The 17,973-nt window shown below is 46.1% G+C and overlaps 1 protein-coding gene across 4 annotated transcripts in view; it reads right to left on the minus strand.

The window, feature by feature from the left end:
* Nucleotides 1–17,973, minus strand: part of LOC147628343 (coiled-coil domain-containing protein SCD2-like) — a 115,817-nt gene that overhangs the window by 61,521 nt on the left and 36,323 nt on the right. For all 4 annotated transcript variants that reach the window (XR_015268075.1, XR_015268074.1, XM_086813432.1 and 1 more), the window contains 5 exons: nucleotides 5,558–5,607; nucleotides 5,432–5,459; nucleotides 3,252–3,326; nucleotides 3,065–3,175; nucleotides 2,866–2,926 (listed from right to left, as the gene is read on the minus strand). Coding sequence is in view for 2 of the 4 variants with exons in the window: in XM_086813432.1 (XP_086669558.1) it covers nucleotides 2,866–2,926; nucleotides 3,065–3,175; nucleotides 3,252–3,326; nucleotides 5,432–5,459; nucleotides 5,558–5,607 (325 nt within the window). In the remaining 2 variants the exon portion in view is untranslated. The remainder of the gene's footprint in view (nucleotides 1–2,865; nucleotides 2,927–3,064; nucleotides 3,176–3,251; nucleotides 3,327–5,431; nucleotides 5,460–5,557; nucleotides 5,608–17,973) is intronic.

The raw sequence follows: 17,973 nt of genomic DNA on the forward strand, positions 1-17,973 counted from the left end.
CATAGCAGCCACCTATACCTCAGCCCCACAGGAGCCTCGACCTACCACAGCTAGCTTCTTTACCCACTCGATGGTAAAGGAGGCTATCCGCCGCCTACAACATGGACGGGCCACCGACCATATAGGCCTACAGGGTGAGCATCTCATATATACAATAGATTCTTTGGTTCCTTTTCTTGCACACCTGTTTAATAGGGCACTAGCAGAGGGTTTGCCTGCGGAGTGGATGATGTACACCATTGTGCCGATCCACAAAACAGGGGATATGCTCGATCTGAGCAACTACAAGACGGTTATGGTTGGCCACGTCACACGTGTTGGCCAAACTCTATGGTGCAGTGTTGGAGCAAGAGCTTAGCTTATATGCTGAGCAAGCAGGTTTACGCTCATCGGGGCAGGCAGGCTTCAGGAGAGCTTTCTCTATCACTGACCATGTATTCACTTTGATATGTATGATTGATCAGGCCAGAGTGAGGAAGAGAAAGCTCTATTGCTGCTTTGTGGATTTCCGCAAGGCATTTGACACAGTACCACGAGAGAGGCTCTTTCAGCGCCTACAGTCTCTTGGCATACCAGCAGATATGACATGGGGCATCTATGCATTATATGAGCATGTTTTTGGGCGAGTCAAATGCCCAGGAGGTATGTCCGAGACTATTGCTAGCACCATTGGTGTGAAGCAAGGATGCCCACTTTCCCCCACGCTATTTGGGTATACATTGATGAGGTGGCTGACTTCATTACACGAGGAGGCGGAGATGGAGTTGAACTAGCAGGTACATCAGTACATATTATGCTTTATGCTGATGATATTGTATTAGTGTCTGAGACTCCATGAGGTCTACAGCAACATCTACATGCACTCGATGATTTCTGCACACAGAGGGGTCTTACTGTGAACCTTGGAAAAACCAAGGTTATGGTCTTTCATACATCGAGATAGGGCAGGAGTCAGTTGACATTCACTCTCGTAGGACTGGAGGTGGTGACATCATACGTGTACCTAGGGGTTACCTTCTCTGCAGAGCAGCCACGAGCTTCACCATGGGTTCAGCATCCAGATTGACACGAGGATATGCAGCATTGGCTATGCTAGAGAGACAGTGCCACCAGGCGCAATTTCAGGAGCCCCGGACGAAAGGGTGGCTATTTGACACATTAGTCACACCGGCACTAATTTACAGCGGTATGGGCGCAACGCCTTGCTACCCATTGGTCGACACAAATAGAGAGACCACAGGCCCTCATGATGGCACGCATGATACGCAGCAAACCGTCAGTATCTCATGACATTATCCGAGCAGAGTTTGTTGCGCCTCCTATGATGGTAGAGGCCATATTCCAAACTATATGCTTGCTAGACAGATTCAGAGAGATGCCACAGGACAGATTGTCATACAGAGCTTTTGAGGCATCTAGACAGCTGGCTGAGGCAAGAGACAGAGGATCATGGTATGCACAGGTCACACATTGGTTCTCACAGGCTACAGCATGGCCTAGACATGGATCATCTACCACCATTCCAGTATGAAAGGGATTCACCACATATCCGTCTCTCTCATAGTGAGAGGAACAAAGTATTGAGACAAGACCTATGGCAGCTCTATACACGAGAGACATGGATATCGCCTACACAGACTCTTCCACCGAAGATGCTATACTACAGAGATCACTTCATGAGTATCACTGATGATGGATTTATAGAGAGGCCTAGATACATGGAGGGATTTTTACCACACGGCTCCCAAGTAGCTATTGGTCAGCTTAGAGTCTCATCACATCGATTGGAGATCGAGACTCGCACAGCAACACGGATCCCCCGAGAGGAGAGGGTATGCATATTGTGCAGAGAGGAGGTGGAGAGTGAGGAGCATTATGTATGCAGATGCATAGCATATACATCCATCAAAGAGAGATATCCCATTTTATCCAGAGAGCCACATTCCCTACGCCAGCTCTTTGAGGCAGCAGACTAGCGCATACTAGGGAGATTCATTCTAGACATACAGCGTCACAGAGAGACATCATTTTACAGGCTCAGACAGCTCCAGAGGGCGGACGATAGACACAGATTACTACATTTTTTCAGAGATCCACCCCACTCCCAGCCCCTACACAGCAGGGAATTACTCTCCAGAGAGCAGAGACACTCAGAGCCCGCAGGAGACAGAGGACACCTGGCTTTCGAACACCACGCCTATACCAGAGAGAGATGACAGAGATCAGAGCTCAGTTTCATAGAGAGGGTGCGGAGCGACTGGCTCGCTTCAGAGCAGACCCAGGCATGTTCTTACGGGAGCTGTGGACACCCCCTTCATTGATGTATAACATTTTATACCCCCAGTATGGTACAAGATGGAGCTAGCTAGGTTGCATATCATGATTGTATACTCCATGCATATAGCTTTGCACTCTCGTAGTAGTAGAGCTCCATCCCCTCCCCCACTCATTGTACTTATTGCACACCCAGATTCAGCTTTTTAGTTCAGTACTTTTTCATTTTGTTGGGATGACAGAGGATACCCCACACAGGTACACTGATTTGTCTCATAGGCCGAGTTTGGTCTTTTGGAAGACGTTAATAAAATCTTTCTTTCTTTCTTTCTATGGTGAGATGTGCACGGTATAAATTTATATCCAGAAGGGGAATTAATAGAAGTGGTGAACACCTACACATACAAGACTTCTTATGCCACAGTTCCAGGCTGGGACTTCCACACCTGCAGTCCCAGTTCTTACCACTCAGGCTAGATGCCCCTTGGGCCTTAGCTAGGAAATAGATTTCAACTGAGCAATTCCAAATATCAATGTATCACTACATGTTCCACGAAAATCTCATCCAAATGCAAAGGCAAAAAAAAATACCATATCTCACACACAAATCCCAATATCGGGCAAGCCAACAACGCTTCAAAACTACTTCCTCCTGCCAACAAGTGGAAGAGTGAGAGATTCAGTATTGTGTGGAAGAGAACAGGTCACAGGACAAAAACTACTGCAGTTACATAAGGACAGGGTCTCGACTCTCCCATAAAACTAAAAATGGAAAGAAAAGTAATCTGACCATTTCTTCCTGTGTCAGTATCATCCTTTGTGTCATAGTGCATAAAGAGTGTGCTTCTCCTTCTGCATTTCGTGCTTGTTCAAGTGCAGCAGCTGCTTCATCTCTGGCAGCCTGTTGTAACCATCATAAGTCAACAATAGTGACACAACATTTTATGAGTGATTTGCATGCTTACTACATTTCACACCTCAACTTCCAGACGAAGTGCAGCTATTTCATCATCCCTGGCATCCTTTGTTTGCTTCGCAGCTTTGAGAGCAGCCTGAAGGTAACAAGAAAAAATATAGTTATTACTTGTATTTTTAAATTCTCATTAATGCTGATAAGCACATCTACATTGCATGTAATTGCATGCACACACTTGTGCACACATGCATGTGTGTGTGCGTGTGTATGTGTGTGGGGGGGGTTGGGGAGGGGCGTATTGCTATAAATCTCTGTGGGGTTGGGGAGGGGCGTAATGATATAAATCTCTGTGCAAAGACATGATTGAAACACACAACATGTACAACTTATCATTGTAAAAATTATCCCACGCATAACTTATGGGTTCATATCGTGTACAACTGATCATTGTAAACACAGTTCATCATGGGACCAAATCATTGTTTAAATTATGTCCTTAATATGGGACGACATCTGTGATCAAATGATGTTCTTAGTATGCCTAAGCTGACATAAAAGGAAATAAATAACCATATCATTAAAGAGTTTGAGCTAAATTCTGTATGGTTAGGACACAGAGGCTGAAGAGGTATGCGTGTTTAGGCGTTGTAGATGCCAGAGTTCCCAGGTATTCCTCTCATCGTTTTCTCCTTCTATCAAAAGTGATTGCTCTACTGAACTTGTACAAGGTTTTTTGTTGGCGTCCAAGGATTGCATATGTAATCATGTGTCAGAAGGATGAGAAGAGTGATGTTTTATGTGTGATGAACTGTAGCAAGTACCCAAATTGATAAGGCATGAATAGGCTGTGTGTGACTGTTAGTAAGTGGGCGGCCTTGCGAAGGGCTTGGTTGGCAGCCTTCGGGCAGCCAAGAAAGGCTATCCTAGGTGGCTGCTGTGCACAGCAGCCAGGCCAAGAGCAGCGCAGCAAGGCAGCCCCCGCAAGCTCTCGGCAGCGCCAACCCTGGGCAGTGCAGCCGGTCTGCCGGCATTTTGAGGAGGTAGCCAGGCATGACAGGGATGGCCAGCAGGAAGGATGTGCAAGAGAACAAGGGCAGTACGCTGAAAGCGCATACGAGATCCTGCAGAAAAAGCATGCGCAGTGTTGTGTACCTGGAGCTAATCCTCGGATAAGCGAGCCTAATCCAACAAGGTTGGGGGGCCTTGGGATTAAGAGCTAGCAGGCAGATACATTGGACTAAGGTTCAAAATTAATAAACTAGGCTGCTGGCTATCTATAGCAGGTTAGCTATTCATAGCGGCTGTCATCACTATAAAAGTGATACCTTGGGTTATTACTTGGTAGTCAGTTGTGCAGTGCACTTCTGATGGGTCTGTGCGCCTGGACCAGAGTTTCTACTCCTGCCGTGGCATGGCAGATCACAGACAGTCTTGCGAATGGCCCTTGTGGGCAGGCGTTGGTGGTATGGGACGCCAGTGCTAACAGGCAGGTATCTGTCGCATGGAACCTTAGCCCCTGGCTCAAGGGTGGATCAAAGTACTGATCCTTCCGTTGGGTGTGGTGAGCTTTCCTGCACCCCTTTTATTTTGTTTCACTGGTATCAGAGCCTAGGATCTCATAGAAGTCCTCTTAATCATCACTAATTAATCACTTAATTAGTGATAAGCTCAAAACCCATCTTCTCTGTTTTAGCTACTTTCCCCCTCGAGTCCCCTATACGGTCTCCCCCCAAATGTGCTGGGAGTAAGGCTGCTTATCTTCTTTCAAGCACAGTTTCACAGTGGGCAGGCACAAAGGTGTCAAAGTGCTTATCTAGCCTCCAGTCCAGAAGTTCATTTCTACTTGTACATCTCACCTCCCGATGTGTTGCATAGACTTAGCAAAGGCCGTACCTTTAGCATACCCCCTAAGAACTTTTCCAACTAGTGACCTAGCCTAGATGTACCTAACCCCAATATTTCAGCCTGTTTTCTAAAACAAAAATTGTTCTTTATCTGTGCTTTATCATTTGCTACCTACTACAGCTTGAAGCAGAGGTCCTAACGTGCATGTGCATGTGCATGTGCGAGATTGGCACCTGTGCATGGGTGCCTTAATCTATGAAACGTAGAAGAAAAATATCTTGGTTCTTTTCAACATCAAAAGCCATTTCCTTGAGCAAAAATTTAGAACAAAATCCCCTAATATTCATGCCAACAACAGAACAATTATTAACATGGCAGCATTTGACGTCTTTGTACCTCGCGCTGCTTGAGGGCGGCTTCTTTTCTGCAAATCAACCAACCTCATGATGTTATTTTAACTATGTAATGAAAACTGAAAGAGAACACAATTTTAATTCAAAATATGCCACCAAAGGATAGGACCTGCTTATCAACCGTGCCTCTAAAGAAATGCCTTCTCCAAGGGATGCAACCTAGAAAATAAAAAACCCATGACATTAAATGATAGAACTCCTCCACTAAAAATCAAAGCCTGCCACCTTAGAAGCCTACCTAAAAGTCATCATCTATGCTGATGTCCTGAACTTCATGAGAGAACACATACATACATCGTACACACACATGCATGCATACATTAGGTGCATACAAACATCACATAGATATGTGCATTACATACATACATACACACATAGTGCATACATAAGTACATGCATAAATGCATGTATAACAGATCTGTGAAACTACAAGGACACAGTGGAAATTGTGGATACCTAACCAAGTTCTTCTGTTTACTCCCTTTTCTTTTCCCAGGAAAAAGATCCTTCTATCAGTTACCAAGAAAACAGCCATAATGGCTGAGTACAAACTCCGCTCCACATGGGGAACGAGAGTCAAGAAACATAAAAGGGGGAGGATGCTCTTCTCCTCCGGCTGGCTGCTCTAGGAGGAGAAGGCTATCTCATACAATGGGGGGAGGGGGAAACAACCACAGGTGGTCTATAGTTCCAAGTGGGCTCACCACCACTATCAGTTAGAAAGGGACCGTGACGTTGGATCCTCAGGAAGGCCTCTCGGCGCTTTTGCATGCGGTCTCAGCCACCCTAAAGCCTCCCCCCCCCCCCCCCCCCCCCCCCCCCCGCGCGCCCCGTCCACGGAGGGTATGAATGATATCGAGCAACACACTCCGGATGGACTCTGCTAGCGAGGTGAGGGTGCCTTTGATGGCTTTGCTGCATCGAGCTCTCCAAATGTGCCACGCAGCAATACTGCTGCAAATCTCCCATCTCTAGCTAGAACTTGGAGTCTAGTGACCAATATATGGAGCTGGGGCTAGCCCTAGAGAAATATGAAGGTGAGAGACCAAAAGGGCTAGTTCCCCACCCTCCTCCTCATATGACACGACAGCCTTGGCTTCAATGGCCCAAGCAACTGGGACCCACATAACCGTGCGGAAGGGGCCCTGTCATGTGCACAGTGTGTATCTACCGTGTGCTACACCCACACAAGACTAGCTTCGAGGCTTGGGGAAGCTTGGAGCTAGGCAGGCTGATTGGCGAGCTGGGCTAGGGATAGACTAACGAGCAGGCACCCAAGTATGGACGGACGGGGGCCCAAGTGTGGACGCCCGATGACCGGCCAAGAGCCTATAAAAGGGTGGCCAAGGTTAGTCAATAGTATATAGAGTCCCGCGTGTCCTTGTGAGAGCTCTATGGTCAAGAGCCTGGATCTAGTGCAAACGTGCAACTGCTTTATGCAGCCAAGGCTGCCAACAGTCTCAAGGCCCGTGAGGGTAGCTTCGTGGCGGTATGGGACGTCACGAGGTAGAGATTGGTCAGTACGTCCAGCTAGTTAACTCAGCTCATGGCTCGGTGGGGACAGCCAAGACTTGTGGGTTTTGCCCACGGTTGTCAAGGTTGGGAGGTGAGTCAGGCCTACACCCCCTTCACGTTGCTTGGCTTTGTTTTGCAGGTTTCGAGTCTTGTATCAGGAGCGTTCTACGAGGTGATTCTTTGGGGATTTGACACTGGTATCAGAGCAAGCCTCGAAAACGAGCAAGTCGGTAGGTAGAGAAAAAAGAGGTCAAAGAAAAGGTATGAGTTCGAGTAGACTACTGTTTTTTCAGATTTCAGCATGTTATTTTTGCATCGTTGGAACCCGTGTTGGGGATTTTGGTCTTGTAAAGGGTTGTCTTGCTGAGCAAGAAGAGGGGTTATTTTAATAAAAAAAGAAAAGCATGTCGGCTGTGCGAATCCATAAGAGAGAGAGAGAAAGAAAGAAAGAAAGAAAGAGGGGTTATTTTAATAAAAAAAGAAAAGCATGTCGGCTGTGCGAATCCGTGAGAGAGAGAGAGAGAGAGAGAGAGTATCGACGGCTGTTGTTTTCTGTATGTGAGCAGTTAACGCAAGAGTGCTGGTCGGCGACTATGTACTTGGCGAATGTGTGGCTGCGCAATCCTTATGGGGGAAGAAGGCAGCCAAAGGTCCCCATGAACCAGTCGAAGGTGGGTTGGTGTGAAGCGATGCAAGTCCGCGTTATCGGTGCTGCAGAGAAAAAGCGAAAAGCACAGCCGAGACGGGTGGTAATTTAAGGCTTCGTTTTTTTCAAAAAACAAAAACGCGCATGTTGCTTTACGTTTTTAGAACCTATATGAAGGGGTTTTAATAATAATAAAAGCAAACACGTGTTTTTTTTTTGAACAAAAAGCATGTGGTTTTTTTTTCTTTTATGCGACTAGTTTAAGTAGCTTTTGTGTTTTTTTTTAGTTTTTTTAACCAAGCATTATGGGTGGGTTTTTTTTTAAGCCCTCAAGCATGGTTTCTTTTATATTTTAAAAAAAAAATTTAAAAAACACAAAAGCAATGCATAAACACACATGCTTTTCGGAAGGTCTATAAAATTCTCCTCTCAGGAAGGCTTCTTGCCACACTCCTCCTCGTATTCTCTAACACTCTTCCTTGTACAAAGCCAAGCTTTTCTCTCATCTTGCCCTCTTCAAGATGTCGACCCAAGAATCCGAGATGGAACCCATTCCCGAACGTGAAGACCTGCCGGCTACGGAAGCCACCGATGGCAATCTTTTCGACGATTTTGTTTCAAAATCTGATTTTCAAGAGTTTAAAGTTGCTTTCGAAGCTTCTTTCTCGGAACGTCAGGCACAAGTCGCCGCACAGATGCAAGCTTTACAGAATTCCATCTCTTTATTGACCACTACCCTATCTACTCTCTCGGGTATGGATACCTTGGCATCTGCTTTAGGCCCCAACATTACTCCAGGGGGCGAGCAAAAGTAACGTACCAAGGAGATAGTGGACACATGGCTACATAAGTGGCAGGTCCATTTCCAGTTTCATCCATATGACGATGGCAAAAAGATTCAATTAGCAGCAGGTTTCCTCTCAGGCAAAGCTTTGCTTTGGTGGAAAGAACTCAAACCTAAACCAACGACCTAGGCACAGTTTGAAGAAGTCTTCAAAAAAGAACTCCTCAACAAGGAGGATAACTATGATATCGTTGCTCAGTTTGCCAATTTGACCATGACCTCGCAAAACCTCACTTATGAGGTCTACTCCAGAAATTTAGAGACTTGCAAATGCAAGCTACGAAGATGGACTCTTTTGGGTTTCGTCGTAGCCGGTATACCCGACTCGTACCGTTTACAGGTTACAAACAACAAATGCAAAACTTTGGACGAGGCCATTCATTCTGCTCGTATTTATGACGATACAATGATCTCTTCCAAATCTAAACCCGTGACCTAGCAGGGAAACAAGCACAAACGGAAGTTCTTCGCACCGATGGCTAGCACGACAGAAGGAAAGTCTTCGGACCAACCTTCGAAGAATTCTCCTTCGACCCCAGCAAAGAAAAACCGTCTCCTCAAGGCTTTGAAGCTCAAGAAGGAGGGACGTTGCTTCATTTGCGAAGAAAAAGGACATATGCGTAACGAGTGCCCAAAGAAAAAGGGTGCAAAGAGCAATGCATGACCCAAGCCAAAGGCAACCAACCAGTTGACTTTAACAGGTACTAGTCACTGTACTTTCTCCCCCTAGTTCCTGTTCTAATTGTATGTATGTTCAACTCTAAAGTTTTTGGCTTGCATGATCTTCTCTGAGTTTATGGAGAAGTGCATGGCCATAGAATCCACATTCTTCTAGACCCTGGCAGCTCACACAACTTTGTTAATTACAAACTTGTGCAGAAATTGGGTCTGGACACAACACCTAGCGATCATACCTACGAGGTACGCCTACCTGCGGGTCGGCAAGTATGGGATTGAAAGGTGGAGAAGCTATCGATTCGGATTCAGGACTACGAAGATATTCTGGAGTGCTATGTTATGCATCTAGAGCATGTAGACTTGTTATTAGGAATTGAGTGGTTTAAGACCCTTCAGGTCCATATAGATTGGTCTAGTCATACTTTTTCTTTTGAACATAAGAACACCCAGTATTGTATCTTAGGTGATTGTATGCATCCCTCTCAGGGACCTCTTGTAAATAACGTTGATTTTGAAAATATAATGGATTCTTCTTTGTATAATGCTTTCCATTGTGTCTTGATTCCACTTTCTTCATTTCTCATACCTACTATGGATGTCAATGAGTTAAGTGTGTTTGAAAGCAAAGAATTAAAGAAGATACTTGATTCGTTTCAAGATGAATTTCCTAAGGAACTGCCATCAGGCTTACTGGTGCTCAACCTGTTAGTATTCCACCTTACAGGATGAGCCAAGCTGAGGAAGATGAGTTGAACAAACAACTCGCATATTATTTGAGGATGGCTAGATCCGTCCAAGTAAATCACCTTGGAGTGCACCTGTGTTACTTAGGAGAAAGAAGGACAACACCTGGAGAATGTGTGTAGATTACAAGAGATTGAACAAGCTGACAATCAAGAACCGTTATCCTCTCGCTACATTAGATGACCTAATTGACCGGTTAGCTGGAGCGAAGTATTTCACGAAGATAGATTTACGTACTAGCTATCACCAGATACGTATTCATAAAAGCAACGTCGAAAGAACTACCTTTCGGACTAGGTATGGCCATTATGAGTTTCTCGTATTACCTTTTGGGTTAACCAATGCTCCAGCCACTTTCCAGCAAATGATGAACGATCTTTTTCGTGAACATTTGGAAAAATTCGTGGTTGAGTTCCTGGATGATATTTTAGTTTATAGTCGTACTCTTGAGGATCAAGTTAGACACCTCACGATTGTCTTAACTATTTTAAGACAGAATCGCCTATATGCTAAATTAAGTAAATGTGAGTTTTTTATGACAGAAATCATTTACTTGGGACACAAGATCACTAGAGACGGATTGAGCATTGATTATGACCAAGTTCAGAAGGTTCTAGCCTGGCCTATACCACAAACAGTGAAACAACTTCGTTCTTTTCTCGGTTTTGTTGAGGCTGTACAAAGCATGTGTCAATCCCTGTATCCACTGCCTGCATGCGACCTATCTCCTGGAGAAACCAAAAACATGTTTCCTCGAGAAACCTACGACCTATCCCTTAACGCTTGTTTCCCCTCGTGTTTCCACACTAAGACATACACAGCACCATTCAAAGACAATGGCATACATCCAGTGACCTGTTTCCTCATGAAAAATCTAGAAACATAGGTATGCCAACAACTGTAGGTCCCTCTATTCCTTTCAAGCAGGAAGAAAACAATCTGCTCCATGAACATGCACCCATGCGAGCTTGCATCACTTCCATGCCAGGAAACACATCCAAGTGACCCTGTACTTGCAGCCAACCAAAACAGCCCATAAACAATCTCAAAACAGTCCCGGCTGTGAGCCTCCTTCAGCCCGCTCCTTCCCATGGGAGAAATGAAATGAAATGATATATTAACGTCTTCAAAAGGCCAAAATGACCTATGAGACCAAAAAGGTTACAACAATTGGTGGATCTGATACAATGTCTGTGTAAGAAAAGCTAAAACAACTAAACAACTAACGTAAGGTACTAGGAGCTCCTAATGGATAACATCTGGAAAGGAGAACTCCAGCAACAAAGGTAAGCATCATATACATCACTATCCAAAGATGTCTCTCATCGGTCGATGGCGGATATCCTCAATGTCCTCCATGGTGAGTACTCTGACTAGACCTCTCCCATGCCGTGCTAGTATGGTCCTGATCCTCTGTTGTAGTCTCCACCGGTGTCAAGATGGGCCTCTCATCTTGGGGCGCCTGGACCGCCCCAGCTCTATAGCCCGATCAATCAGTGTACCTCTGGTGCGGCTATACTCTGAGGCTAGCTGCAATGCTTGCTGGCCTGACTCCTCAATCTCTAGTCGAAAGAAAGAGAGAGAAAGAGAGAGAGAGAGCTGCCTTCAGTCTCCACAACCTCCCCCAGACTTGTGAAGAGAGAGATCGGATGTGCGCTTCCTACAGCCTGACTTGCTGGCGAAGAGAGAGAAAGATAGGAACCTGCAGTCCTGCGCCTCCCTTCCTACAACCATCTGCAGCTCGACCAGCCCGCCAGTCCTCCAAGGAGAAAAGCACGTATCTCTGTTGCATCTGCCCAACCAGCCCTCCCTGCAGACCTGTCCGCTTTTCACCAGAGAGAGAGAGAGAGAGAGAGAGAGAGAGAGAGCTGCAGCCCGGCTACTCTTTTGTTCAGCCCACCAGTAGTCAAGAGAGGTGCGCTTCCTATAGCCCGACTGCTGCTGTGTTCAGCCCACCTCCATCTAGTCCTGCCCAACCACGATTGCCCTCCATGGGGGGGAGAGAAAAAGCAAAGAAGCAGCCAAAAAGCACACTCCCCAAATAATAGCGTAACCCCTCCAAAAAAGGCCACGATCTTCAAAAAGGGGGTGTTCTTTTATTTTTAATGGTTTTAATAACCTTTGTCCCCTCCAACCTTTGTCCCCATGGGTTATGAGAAGGGACTTTAATCATTTGGCCCCAAACTGGTGCCATTCACTGTCCACCATGTCCCCGTGCATACTTGCATATTGTCAAGAGAAAAACACAGGGTCGTAACATGTCTTCTCCTGGACATTTCCCCCTAGGGAGTGCCGTCTGAGCCTCCACACGCTCCTCTACCATAAAGAGAGTCAACAGGAAAGTCCTGAGAGCAGGAGCAAACACATCTCTTGTATGTCGCCAAACCCACTCACGCACATCCAGTACCTCTGAGGATAGGGGACACCCATGAGGAGAGAGTAGAAGAAATCTTTGGCAATGGCTATCACATGGGGGGAGTCTGCAACAATGGATCCATCCTGGCCTCGCAACCTACGGATACCATCCCTCTGTCTGTGTGGGCTTGCTATCGCCGGTGACCTTGTCTCCCACCTGGGTCCAAAAGGAGGCTCTAGCATGGTATCCATACTCCACCCTCCGCTCCTCAATGGAACTAAGCTCTGTACGGGCTGAAGCCAACTAGGACTCAATCCATGGGCTATGAGGTGTACTCTCCTGGAGCCAATGCAGGGAGGCTAGGTTCCAACGGATGCTCCTCTCCTGCTCTCAGAAGCCAGCCAATCTGGTCTATGCTGGCTCCTCTAAATCACCTCATCAAATACTGGCCGATTGCAACATACACTTTGATCACATGTTTTTGGTTATCGCAGGGGAAAAAAATTCCAACTGCTGCATGGATCTGCCAGGTCTTGATTCCAAGAGTCCAAAATGCCTTTCTGATCATTTAGTGCTAGTTTGACTGCATACAATGCATTACCTGATAACACACCAAATGTAGTGCCATTAGGGACTCATTGCTTACAGCTGAAGATGTGATATCCAAATAGAACTTGAAGGCCCTTCATTAGTCATAAAAGAGGAATATCCGCAGAAAAGCACACTACAAAACTAGCAGCCCCAGAGGGGAGCCTACCATGTACATCCCTCCAAAGAGGTAAAAAGAGAACACAAGAGGGAGCTCCCTCTCCAGCTTTTCCCTCCCCCTCCCAAATAGTAAACTTCCTCATATATCGATACAGAAAGGACCATAGGGAGTTTGCATAGTAATAGTTTATTTTGCTTCTACACAATAATACTTATTACTGAGATGAGTCATTTATTAACAGTTTTCTTTTCAAGGTGTCCTGCACTGGCCGCAGCTTACTAGGCGACCCTTTCGACAAGCAAAGCCCCCAAGGCATGACCTCAGAGAAAGATCTAGCAGGAGTGGGAGCTGCTCCAGAATTGCATCTCAAATTCTACGAAATTGGGTCCTGTCCAGTGTCAAGCCCTGGCCTAGCCAATGCTGCAATGCGTGGGAGGTGATGTCTCTTTGGCGGTGGAGCTAAATTTTGCATCCCTGTGATCTGTGTCTGTGAAGAAGGAGAAGCTGGGATGGGTCTAGTGTGTTGTATGGCCCACCAATACCACTCTCCTAGTACCACTACAAACAGGTCAGAGGTCGACTCTCCCACTGCATAGATGTCAAGATGGGTCCTCTGCAATCTCCAACGAAGGAGGATCAGTCTGCCAGATGCAATCATAAAAGCCAATGACCTGGAACCGCTGGAGTGGGGCACGAAGATCCATCCTCTGTCTTGAGGGCAGGCAGCCACCAAGGAAAATTAAAAAGACAAGTGGACAGAGCTCGTCATGGAGGCTGCAGAGACCCACAAGGGGATGTTACACAAAGAGAAAATCATCCATCCATCTTGGGAAGAGGAGGATCTGCTCTTGGAGCCAACATGGGACGGGAGAGGAAATTGTGTCAATAAGGCCCTGTCCAGAGCCAGGTGGTGGGTGCACTGGAGTTGCACTAGTTTCCTAGAGCTCCGAGTGAGTAGTACCGTGTATGGGAAGATTTAGCTGATGTCATGACCCGCAAGCCATGGTCATCTCATTATGAGATGATTGGTGTTGCTTTTTGTTAGTTTTGGAGGTCCCTACCCTCCAAGGACTATACCCTCATGTGCTTAAGATAGCACTTTAGAATATAAAGCAGCCTTACCACGAGCTTAATGTCAAATTAGGGGAAGTCTAAAGTGATCTTACGACGATGAGCTTAATGCCAAACAGGGGAGGTCTAAGAAATTTGTGTACATACTTACTTAAGACTCGTAATAGTGGTTGTACCATTTTTAATTTTTAACTAGCCTATATAAGTCAATTTCCATAATAAGCATTACACGTTCATTCCCTTGCAACCATAGAATACTTAAGTTTAACTTCCCTATATAAGTCAACTTCAATAATGATCATTACACATTCATTCCCTTGTATATAATACTTAAGATGTGTTCTCTTCTCTAATCTTGCTTGCTTGTGCTCTCGATTGAATCTCGCATGATTGATGGATGCTTGCTAGATAGGTTTGATTGTAGGTTTTTTTTTCTTTCTTTTATTAGCTACTTACCCCCATTCTACCATTTGTGAGAGAAGACCACTCCAAAGGACATCCTCTTCTTGAATTAGAGTGAGGAAGAAGTGATTTTTCGTTCATGCATTTCATAATTTTGTTCTTAGCATTTCTAAATTCAAAGTGGAATAAACTAACCTAAAAACATAAGCCGCTTGTGCATGAATTAGAGTGAGGAAGTTGTGATTTTTTGTTTATCCATTGCATAAATTTTGTACATTTACATGGTGAAATTGGTAGCTTAGAGCATGTAAAATCAACAAAAAAAACAATAAACCACATGTAATCACTTTTATAGACACCATAAACTTGGATTAGAAATAATCCTTATAACCACCATCAAATCTTAAGAATTTCAAACACCAAAAAAAACCATGCCAAACCATCTCTCGGGTTGGGAGACGTAAGTCCATAGTCCCATGAAAAAAAAAACCATGATGCTCATCTTTGATCCATCCATTTTAGATGACCACATCATGTTGCAGAGGGTGGGTTCTTCATATTAATATGAGCATCATTTGAGTTGTGCAATCACTCTCTCCATCTTATGCTCCCACACTTTCTCTGTCTCTCGCTCTTTCTCTCTACCTATCTGAAGCACCATGTAATCACAACATATTTTAGTTTCCCAGTCCATCTTGCCTTGTATTATTGGCCATGGTGTTGTGATGCATGTAGAGCACAATGGATTATTGTCATGTAGGACAATATACATGTTGGTATCCTTAATATTTATGCCCCAATCATAGAGGGGAGAGGACTTCCTTGTGGAGGCTTCTCACAGACAACTTTCTGCCATGCAGATCATTGGATGATTGGGGGAGATTTTAATATGGTCGAGAAGCCAACAAATAAAAGAGGAGGACGTGAAGGGGTGGTGCACGCTGCAAAGACAGCCGCATGAGAGATATTTATCCTCTCTATACACGGAAGGGACTGTTGGATTGAGGACAGCATTCAAAGGAAGCCCTCCTTCCTCCTCTACAGTTGGTCCAGCAGATGAAGAGATGCAGGACATATCTATGTGCACCTAGACTGCTTTATGATGATTGTGTTCTTGATAGGGGATGATGTATATGCATTGCAACTAGGACTACGAGGGCCAACCACCCAATGGTTTGAGTATCATAGATCTTGGGCAACATGGCTCTACACCCCATTTGTATTCCCGTGCACTTCTACTGAATGATGAGCTTTCCCGCCAGGTGGCTAACATCTGCAGCTCCCAGGACTTCTCTGATTGCCCACAGGGTGTTGCACATGCGTTGCAGATGATCCGTGGTTTTTACCACAAGATGGCCTTACAGAGGAGACACGAGATTATTGATCATGAGAGGGTTATCAGGTGCAGGCTGGCAGCCTTGCAGAGGGAGCATGAAAAGTATCCTGATGCTCTTTGGATTGGAGGTACTCTTTGCACTATGAGGATTGAGTTGTGCGACATGACATGGACTAGAAGGCAGAGTATTGATATCATGCTCAAGAATCATTTTGGATCCAAATGGGTGGCAAATGCAATAAAATTTTCTTTGCCACTCATAGTTCATCTCTTAGCAAAGAAAGTGTTGGACATTTGCAAGTTGCTAGATTTTTGGTACATGGGTGGGGATTTCAACATGTTAAGAGTCGATAGAGAATAGACTCGGAGGTGGCATGGCTATCGTTTCTGGCATAAGAGTACTCGGCTTGGGAGGAGTTGATTTTGGCTTTGAGGTGACATGACCCTTGGCATTTATTGGAGTTTGGACGCAGCCCCAGGAGTCTCTGCTTCTCGAGATCCGATAGTAGTAAAGGCCCTAACGTGTCAGGATTATACCGATTCTATGTAGATGAGTGTGCTTGTGGACGTGGTGGCATGATTTCTGCACACTACCTTCTCCGATCATGCACTAGTTATTCTATCCCTAGAGGACCCCTGGAGGCAGGACATACATTTGAGCACTTGACAACCTCATTCGGGCCTCCGAGCTATGCATCAAGATAGAGGAGATCCTATGAGAGGAACTGGCAAACTGTACTCCAAAAAGTGGCTCTACTTACTACGGCATTCAGCACATATACGTTCAGAAAGCCCACTATATCCTCTCCGATCCTGATGGTCACCCACTGAGCTCTACCAATGACAATGGTGCCCGAGTCAACCACTGCAAGTAATAGCTGCTCGCTGACGCAAATGTGTACTCCACCCTGTGTCTCGAAGGTATTACCAGAAGGTGTGACTCCTGCCCTGAGGATCTTTCCGCAAGGTACTTCCCTCAGAAAGATGATGCTCTTGGAAGAGGAGAATGTCGATGGGCCCACCAATTACTGCTCTATGAAGCTCCTCTCTAAGGACTCCGCGAATCTAAAAGCACAATGGTCCTCCCAAACCCTAAATGTTCCATGAGACAATCCGCATAACTAAGATCTATGGGAGGCAGAACTGTCAAAACTACCCTCCACTCATAGAGTCTTGGGCATGAGTTTGGACAGAGAATAGTCATTATTTGTCCTTGGGCGAAGCCGCACCAAATGGGCATGTAAATCGCCCTCCATGTGGAGCCACTCTGTCCGAGCCCTGGAATATGCATACTTTGGGCTCCACCTATCACAATGCATGTATCTGTAGGAGGGAGGAAAGGGTATTGCCACTAAAACATGAAGAAACACAAAAAGCAGCTCCTCCAGGTTGGAGGACACCATCTTCCCTTCCGGGTCACTGAGGCCATAGCCACCCACCTCCATCTGTGCCAATGGCTAGAAGTGAGCGAGCACGTCAATGATACGTACATCATGCAAATGGTGTGAGAGCTCTATGGCTTACCCGTTAATGGCAGCAAACACCAACTCCATGCTCCAATCCGTTCCCGGTGCTGCACTCAGGGGGAAGGAGAAGATCATTGCGTCACTCTACACGTGGAAGGCTTGGAGTGATGTAGAACCACACATATACGAATGGGAGCCAGTGTCTCCTCGAAAATACCGGCTCCTTCAATGGGGAGGCATCGGAACAAGCTGTAGTCAATTGGCTGCCCCAGCACTCGGGGGTGGGGGGGGAGGGGGAACTCTAGGGGGAGAGCCTGCACCGGAGAGGTCGTGATGGTCATCTCTACCGGCTCCAAGAAACGGTGGACTTAACTAGCCTACTGCCTCCTCTCCGGGTCACGCATAGTCGAAGGGCATCGGGAGTGCTCCAGTGAGACAAGCGGCTGTGCCCGGGCCCCCTGGGGGGGGGGGGGGGGGCTGTAGACCTGCCAAAGGCTCTAAAGGGTCAGAGGGCCTCATGGGAATCTAGATGCCTGGAGCAAGATCATGACAAGGCAACGGTCTCTAGAAAGGGGGGGCAAGACGGCGGGTTCCTCGAGGGTACTGCTTGTGTTGGCGGGGTGGGGGCGGGCCCCATCACCGTCGGAGGGCTGCTGAGTTAAATGCTCATAACAGATCTCTGACAAAAACCATATCCTCCTGTGCCTTGACAGCCTGGCAGCGCCGTTCTGCCGACGAGTGTTCTGCCTTAGGCGAGC

Source organism: Cibotium barometz, chromosome 19 (assembly GCF_041138505.1).
Source record: "Cibotium barometz isolate CiBa-2024 chromosome 19, ASM4113850v1, whole genome shotgun sequence".
Lineage (NCBI taxonomy): Eukaryota > Viridiplantae > Streptophyta > Polypodiopsida > Cyatheales > Cibotiaceae > Cibotium > Cibotium barometz.